Raw genomic sequence first — 9,130 nt, 5'->3', positions numbered from 1 at the left:
AGTACTCGCTGCTTACTTGGGCTTGAATTTAACCCTGGCCATCAGGTGCAAGCTCGGTGGTCTGGAGGTATGATGCCAAGCTAGTGATCTGGAGAACGTGGGTTCGAGTCCCACTGGAGAACAACTTGCAAATATTTTTTGCAAGTGTTTTCACACGCATGAGTATTCAGTACATTTTTACGACAGGTTGTTGCAAAATTACACATAATAGGCCACCTAATTGATTCTCCTGACGCAAATCCAGGTCTTTTGTTTATTCCATCACGATAATAACAATTACCATTCAATGATAGAACAGTCCACGACCTACTTGCAGTGAAGTGAATCTAAAATGTATTTATGAAGTTATGGTGATCTGAAGTGTTTAAAAACGTACACAATAATAGTTGAACCAACTTTAAACTACAACAAATGCAAATGTGAGTGACGATATTTTATTGCTTTAGAAATGTGATTTCAGAAAGTATAATAATGCATCACGCACTGAGTATTCAATACATTTTCACGACAGGTTGGGCAAAATACATAGACCTCTAATTGATTCTCCTGACGCGAATCCAGGTAGGGCCTATTGTCTATTCCATCACGATAATAACAATTACCATTCAGTAATAGAACAATCATCGACCTACTTGCAGTGAACTAAATCTAAAATGTATTCATGAAGTTAGTACACAATAATAGTTGAACCAACTTTAAAATACTACAAACGCAAATGTGCGTGACGATATTGTATTGCTTTATTTCAAAAAGTATTAGTGCATCGTAGACGCAAGGGCTTGTTTTGTTGATGTTTTTTTTTCCTGCAGCGTTTGGGAAATAGGTAAATTGTAATGAATATAATCAATAATTATAGCCTCTAAAACCTAATATTATTGAAGGGTCCTTTTAAAGTTTAAATAGGATTTTATATTTAGATCATTAGACCTATTTAACGAGCCCCCAATAGCCCCGGCCCCAGTGCTGTGCAATGACTGTAATACCTATACCTACGCCACTGAACCTGATTATTAGTGGTTACATAACGTTTGCTATGCATTGTATCATGCGCTATAGAAGTGGAAGACCATATTGTATTGGGAATGTACTCACTGGTAGGGCCAACAGCACAATCAGTGTAAAAGTGTAAGGTATAGGATAGTGTGGATTTAAACATTTTCCTAATAGTAATGTTCAAAATAAGTGTAAAGGAAAGTAAGTATGATTGTTGGAAAAAATGTTCAACATTTTATTTTGAATTCTCACCCTGACCTTCGCCTGGGCGAAGTGGGTGAAGGTCAGGATCCGCGTCTAGATAGCATGAATTTTGTAAGCCAGGACCCAGTAGTATTTTGTTACGTTTCTTCACAGAGGGGGGATTCGTCCGAACCCCCTGAACCCCCCACCCTGGATCCGCCACTGCATCAGGGTGGGCGAAAAGAAACAGTAAAGGACACTATCAATCATGATACACTTGTCACACGGAGCGCCGGATGGTCGTCGTTCTACATATCAAGTTCCGTATAGCCTCCTGTACCAGCAGTTGGAATTTCACCGCGACCCCGGTGGTCGCCGAATAAACATGAATAATACGTGTCAGACGTATCATGATAATGTAAAGCATTTCTTATTAAAATGTACGGCATTTGACGACATTAGAAACGAAGAACTAACAAATTTAAGAAGTAAACTTGCACTCTGTGATCTTTCTGATACATGGACATTTTTTACATCATCAATTGCTGATGATAAATTATTGTATATTTTAGGAGCAGACTCGAGGGTTTCTTTTTGTGATGATTCTGCTTTTATTTTTGAGAGTAACTGTAAAAAATATGCAATAAATGCCTGGGAAAAACGCTCAGAATTAAAAAAGACTCTGAGTTAATTGGAAAATGGTTTAAACCTACGTATTGTTGCTTTAAATTCTTGTTTTCTTTATGAGTTTATACAGTATGTATATTATGCAAGTATGTGCGAATATATGTGGGTATGTGTGTGTATGTGTACATGTGTATGCATGTGTGAGTGTTTGTGTGTGCATGTATATGTGTGTGTATGTGCATGTGTATATGGGTGTATGGATACACACACATATGTTCATGATTTTGGTGCTTTTTCTTTTTTTTTACTTGATTTTTGAAATTCCTGTTTTAATTTTGATTTTTTTTTTATTACGTTTTGATTCTGTACCTTTAGTTTACATTTCCAAAATTTAAGCTCATACTGTAGTTAAAAACTTTTTGAGTTAAGCTACTGGCTTTCCTTTTTTTTTTTACATTCCTGGTTAATAATTTGCTTTTCTTTATATGATTTGTTTTTGTATTGGTTGTTACTTTGGTATCTTAGTTGTTATTGTTGTTAGACGGCACCACAAGAGTTGCGTGTGCCACCTTTCTAAAGGTGAAGTGTCAATAAATAAATAAATAAAAAATAAAAAGTGGGCCGCAAAATGTCGCCGAATAGAAAAAGTCGCCGCCGAATGCTAAATGGGCCGAAATAAATGGGTCGCCGAATGGTAAATGCGCAGCCGAATGCTATAGCCGCCGCTGAAGGCACTGTGGGCGTTCCATAGTTACGACGACCTAACATTTGAACTATTAATTTTTGATACTTGCAAAATCACTGCTAAGTACCGGTACTCTGAGATTCTCCAATGTAGGTGAGAGTTAATTTTACAAGCGTATATAATAGGCCGAAATCAGTTCAGTTGGAAACAAACAACAACAAGAACAATAAAAAAAAACAAGAACAACAAAAAAACAGTGCTTTCTTAGCACTATTCGTTGAGACACTGTTACGGTACGCTTGCTATAAACCGATCGTTGGACTTGCCTGTTCTTTCAGTATGGATTCTCTCTTATGGGAATATGAAGGGGTTGCGCTGCTGAAGGATGTGACTCCGGAAGTGCTGGAAAATATGAAGGACTTCGAAGTTCGCGACGACGATATTTGGCTGTGCACATACCCCAAATCAGGTAAAACCATATTATTTAATATACAGTACGTATATACACAAACCAACCCATTCCCAAGCGGCACGTATACAGTGGGATTGAGCACTGTTTCACAAAAAATTGAGATATTTTTTTTTTATATATATATATATATATATATATATATATATATATATATACATAGGCCTATATACATATACACGTCAACCCTCTCTTTATTGTTTGTCTCTGGAACACACTATACAAATACGATCAGGAAATATGAATTGTTTACTAGTATTATTTTTGTTCGAAAGGCACACATTGGTTGATGCAGATTATACAGCTACTACGGTTTGACGGTGACTTCGAAAAGGTGTTGGAAAGAGGTTTTAAAGACTCTCAGTTATTGGAGTGGTTTTTTCCAACACCAATTACAACACCATACGGTACGACAAGTTACGGTTACAAGTACTACGAACAGTTACCATCACCTCGCCTAATTGTAACGCATCTACCTTTGAAATTTCTTCCAAGGCAAGTCTTTGAAAAAAGGGCAAAGGTAAATAAATAATATTAGTTCAGCAGTATGTCGAAAAATCGTGCACTTTGTGATAAAATCACGGTAACGTTAATTTGTTTGTTGTGCTTTTAACTTAATGCACATGACTGTTCTTAAGCTCTGTCCACACTATATAATTCTATGTCAAATAAATGTGATGTTCCTATATGTGGTGTAATATGACATCATCATGTCCATATATGGACACATCACACAAACTTGTCACATAAAATTTGATAGTGAGGAGCTTAACGCGTTGGTGTGGACAAGAGGATTATGCTTGCTGGTTAAAACAACGCCATAAGAATCAAAGCTAATTTACACAGAAATTCCTAAGTCATAAGGTGGCAATTAAAAAAAAAATGATGATAACATATGCAGACGTTTTTATTACGAGAGTGTACAGTAAAGCCCCATTTACACTAGACACGATTACGACACAACAACGACACAATACAAGAATACAAACTACGCGATGTCGTTGTCGTAATCGTGTCTAGTGTAAATGGGGCTTAACACGGATTTATATATCGTTATTTCACCATTTCACAGCTTTATATGGTAAGACGTTGCTACAACGTTGTACTTTCACCATTTTCAAAAGTTAATGTATTCACTCACATGATGTCGAACAGTAAAGTTGGGCACTTACTGCGCCCGTCGGCTGTCGACCGACGCGATTTTATGAAGAACGCAACATCATGACGCGCGCGCAACGGATCGTTTTTAATGACGATCCGTTGCGTTCAGACTGCTACCGACAATCAAAAGACGGTGTTGCGTCGTTTAACGCTCATAGGGAGGAGAGTTTGGTTCGTCGGCCGACGGTCGTACCGCCGAATCCAACTCTGCTCCCGGTGAGCTATAGACGACGCGAAGCCGCCTGCCAATTGTCGGTAGTCTGAAAGGATCGTCATTAAAAATGATCCGTTGCGCGCGCATCGTCGCGTTGCGTTCTTCACAGAATCGTGTCGACTGTCGGGCACAATGAGTTCCCAGGTTAAGAGCCCCGGGAACCAAGAAAGTAGAGCTTGTAGTTAGGTCTAGGTTAAAGTTTTTCTATTACTCCGGCTACATAATTTTAAAGGTAAAATTAAACATGATAAATTAATAAATTACTATAATAAAGTATAAAATGGAAAACAAGTATCATCATGTTTTACTGGAAGCAAAAACATATTCCGTGCAGTATATATTTATTATTTATATTTTTTTTGTTTCAATTTAATAGTTGCTTCGTTAATTGTGCTTATAATGTTGTGTGTTTATCGGGATATACGTACATTAATAAATAGAATAAATCAATCAACAATTGCAATTTAATTAACATTGTAATATATTGTAGCCTACAGTACATGGAATAAGTAAATGGACAAATGATATAAATGACATTTGTCCACTGTGTAAATCTGGTTCTGAAGATATCGAACACCTGTTGTTTACATGTAAAAATTCTAATATTAATTATATTCGTATAGATGAATTTATGAAGCTTGAAAAGATACTATGCAGCACTGTTAATGGTCAATTTGCTTGGAATGCCTTTATCTCTGGAGAATTGAATACCAAAACCCGACTTTTACTTGGTGATAATGATACGTATAAATATTATAGAAATAAGAACGATATAAGTGTAACTTTCGACAAAAGTCAACGACCCATACAGTTTTTTTTATACAAAGTTTTTATAGCTTTCAAACGCAGTTTTTTTAATATATAATTTTAAAACGTTCAAATTTTAACTACCTTGTGCTTTAAAATTTTAATATCTTCAAAATGTTTTAAACTGAAGTCTTAATTAAATCGTTTTATATTCAATTTCACTTCTTAATATTCTGAACATTTTAATTTTAAGTCGTTTTCTACACAATGTTTTAGTATTTTATGCACCTGTTTTGGCTTATATTTGCCATTTCCTTTGTTATGTCGGTATAATTTCATATTGTGTATATACTTGTTAATTGTTAATGTTCAATCTATGTGAACGCACCGTTCTCGTGTGCCACTGTTTTAAAAGTGTAAATTCAAATAAAGATTAGGCCAATTATTATTATTACACGTCATTTAATAATATTGCATCAGCTTTGAGATGAAAGGCACTGTAGACCTATAAGCCAATTCATAGCTTAAACTGCACATGCCCGTATCCAGGTCAATCGACAAATCCCATATCGTGTGTATATTTGTTTTTGTCGACTGACCTTGATACGGGGAATACGCAGTTCTAACTACGAATTCGTTTTCACGCAACGGTTTTTCCCCTTTTCCAGGTGCTATACGTTATCAGGAACCCTAAGGACACAGCAGTGTCAGCGTATTATTTCATGAAACCAATGTTTGAAAAAACGAACATCGAGGTTGATTGGAATCTGTTCATTCAATTATTCATGACAGGCAAAAGTTCGTTAAAACTTTTTTTTTAATACCGTATATACTCGCGTATCAGACAAGCCCCGAGTTTGAGATGACCCCCCAGGGGTGGATTTAGAGATGTCCGAAAAGGTGGGGGGGGGAAGTGTGAGAAAACCATTTGAGATAACTCTACCCTAGGGGTCTGGGGGAATTCCCTTGTGAACTTTTTGTGTTTTTTAGACGCCTCTGAGGCGTTTTGGGCTATCTTTTTTTTCTTTTTCTTTCCAAAAGGGTAAAATCCGCACCTGTTCACCTCCCCCCCCCCATCCATACTTTTTGCTGCTCATGGTTTTGATCCTGTATGCAGCTGCCTAAAACCTGATTCAAATTAATGTAGGGCTAATATCCAAAATAATGCCATTTCATGGGCTTTTAAATATTAATCAAAATCTAATTTTCCAGTATTGAAAATTCATTCAAACTAACATTTAGTATGTTATATGCAGCAGTAAATTGGCGTCTTACGTGAGATCTGCACATATAAAAAGACGAACATGATTTCAAAAACCTAATATTTTTATGTTAATTTTTTATCTTAAGCCTCATCTTATGGGTGCTATATAGGCCCTACTTACAATTTGCTCACACCAGCCTCAACAACTACTGTGTCGTTCTAGCGACGTTAAATCGAAAGTGCAAACTGTTTATTTTATTTTATTGAACTTTGTTTAGCGAGTGTAGCCCATATTTTTGAAAACGACGATTGTACATTATAATAAGATAGTCATATTAATTTAGAATAATAATGGTATTGAGTATTATAATTTTTAATTAGATCAATTCTTGTCTTTGTTTGCACTTGATAACAGTTTTCTTAACTTTTACTTTACCTTCTCGGCACCCCTGTTCCAACCTTTTATGTTCTTGTGGAAAGAATGAAAATATATAAAAATAAATAAAAATAAAAACAAAAACTATCTGAATGATTTACCTATAGGGATTATTGTAATTAAATGTATTCTTGAATATAATGAATTTTATCATTCATATACAATACATAATTCTCTGAAATATATTTACAGTTCCGTATGGACAATGGGCAACACACTTGTTACCATTTTGGAATCGCCGACATGAAGACAATGTGCTGTTCCTTAAGTTTGAAGATTTGAAAAAGGTAATAGACGGATATGTTATATACATATAGGCGAGTTGAATGGCCGAGTGATTAAGCCATCGTATAGCCATAATATTGGCGCTAGTTCAAATGACACGCTCGAATATGGTTCGGTTTGGAACAATGCTTCTCTGATAAGGACTGTATAAACCGTAGGCCCAGTGTACACAATTTGGATCGTGTGCACTTTTGTGTATGTGTAATACAACGTACCTGACGGTTATTTGAATCTGTACTTCAATAGCATTTGTGGTTGGGTATGACGATCGATTTGACAGCGAGAGGACGCAGGTTCGAATCCCGTCTGAGGCATTTTATTACACAATGTATTTATTTGTCCTATTTATTGTATATAGGACAACATTCGTAAGGTATGCTACACGATGAACACTCCTTTATTCGAACACTGTATTTACCTTTCTTTGAGGATTTATATACTAACGATGTTAACGGCTATCTTGTTTTTGAAGATATCAGAAAAGTTGTAGATGCATACTGTATATACATACATGATATTTTCTATACATAAAATACATTATCTGTGTGTATACTTGCAATATACACACAAACCACTGCCTTTCGTTATAATAATAATAATAATAATAATAATAATAATAATAATAATAATAATAATAATAATGATAATAATAATAATATATAGCGCTTCATGCACAAAGCCTTTAAGCGCTTCACATTACTACCCCGGTCATTGGGATCAAACACATATGGAACACATACTCAACACCAAATTTAATTATTAAATTAAATTATATTATTATTCCATAATATTGCAGCTAGTAATCAGCGCAGTTGTGTTGGAACCTATCAGGTACACACTTGTACTCCTGGGTGGAGAGAGGCAACCGTAATTATCTTAACGAGAGTTAAGTTTTATTTTCTATGGTAGAGATTAATTAGATCTCTATGATAGCCGAAAATCGCTGATAAAAAGTTCATGTTGATGTTATGATACGACTTATATAAGAATGTCATTGCTGCCTCCAGCTTGAGGTACTATTTCCTCAAATTTGTGGGGTTAAGGTGGGTGTGGACTCACGGCTTCGAAGTAGGCAGAGTAAAAGTAAATACATCAAATACAATGTTTTTAAAATTTTTCTTATCTATGGTACATCTGGTTGCCCAAAATCGCTAATAAAAGATATGAGAAATTTGTTGGCACTTCATTTTTTACTATAATGGTGATGTGATAATGACGAATTTTACTACATTAAAGTGTTATTTCCGGCCAATTAGAGGTACTATTTCCCAACAGGTTATTTAGAACTCTGATTGCCGAATATCGGTGATAGAAGTTTATTCAAATTTTTGCACAGGTGGTGCTGGGCTCATAGCTTTGCATTAGGTAAAGTGTTTACATAAAAGACAATGTTTTTTAAGTTTTATTTTCTATGCTACATCACACATATAATTAGATCTCTATGGTTACCGAAAATCGCTGATAAAAGATTAGGCCTATGGGAAATAATAGTGATGCGATGATGAATTTTACAATAAAGAGTGTCATTTCCGGCAATTTAGTACTCTTTCCTAAAATTTTCGCACCTCAGCCCCAGACATGGGGCTGATGTCGGTGTGGTCTCACGAAATGTCTTCCCACCTTTCAAAACAGGTTTCAGGGGTGGCACCATAAGGTCCTTGATGAGTTGTGGAAGCTCCCCGACAAGAGGGTTTATGCCCTCACCCACGTCGATGAAGCCTAGCCCCGCACTTCCTGGTAAGCAAAAAATTTAATTTGTTTATTAAAAATAATAAAAGTTTGTATTAATTATGGGATTCTTTATTTTAAAAGATATCAGGGGTACTAGTCCCTCGTCGGGGGTACTAACCCACTGTTGGAGGTACCAGCCCCCTGTCGGGAAGAGCTGGCGCACCACTGCGACCCATACAATCGCAATAGTATACAAGACCTTGCACATACGGTAGCACAGCTCGCACTAAACAGTTTTTAATTCCTGAAATTGTGACAGCTTAGTAAGGCATGCTTGAATTGTACTGTCGGAGCTCGAGATTTGGATTTTCCCCGACGACCTTGCTTGAAATTCCCTGAAAGGGCGGTCTAAGCGAGTGAGGGGGTCCAGAGGTCCCCGACGGGCATTCTTATAT

General features: G+C 36.1%; 1 protein-coding gene across 2 annotated transcripts; it reads left to right on the top strand.

Annotated features, from left to right (window-relative positions):
* Nucleotides 1-795: 795 nt before the first annotated feature.
* LOC117112099 (sulfotransferase 1A1-like) lies at nucleotides 796-9,032 on the top strand. Of its 2 annotated transcripts, none has more exons than XM_033255149.1 (6): nucleotides 796-823; nucleotides 2,827-2,957; nucleotides 3,233-3,477; nucleotides 5,748-5,877; nucleotides 6,912-7,006; nucleotides 8,637-9,032. In XM_033255149.1, exons 2-6 carry the CDS (start codon nucleotides 2,828-2,830, stop codon nucleotides 8,655-8,657), a joined length of 621 nt encoding a protein of 206 aa, XP_033111040.1. In that variant the 5' UTR covers nucleotides 796-823; nucleotide 2,827; the 3' UTR covers nucleotides 8,658-9,032. The 2 variants fall into 2 exon arrangements, with proteins under 2 accessions (XP_033111040.1, XP_033111041.1); XM_033255150.1 differs by lacking the exon at nucleotides 796-823 and adding an exon at nucleotides 1,176-1,194.
* Nucleotides 9,033-9,130: the final 98 nt, after the last annotated feature.

This window comes from Anneissia japonica, unplaced genomic scaffold, assembly GCF_011630105.1.
Source record: "Anneissia japonica isolate Jap-2015-1 unplaced genomic scaffold, ASM1163010v1 scaffold3934_len446420_cov169, whole genome shotgun sequence".
In the NCBI taxonomy this organism is placed as follows: domain Eukaryota; kingdom Metazoa; phylum Echinodermata; class Crinoidea; order Comatulida; family Comatulidae; genus Anneissia; species Anneissia japonica.
Note: the sequence above shows the minus strand (reverse complement) of the source record. Positions and strands in the feature narration are given on the sequence as shown.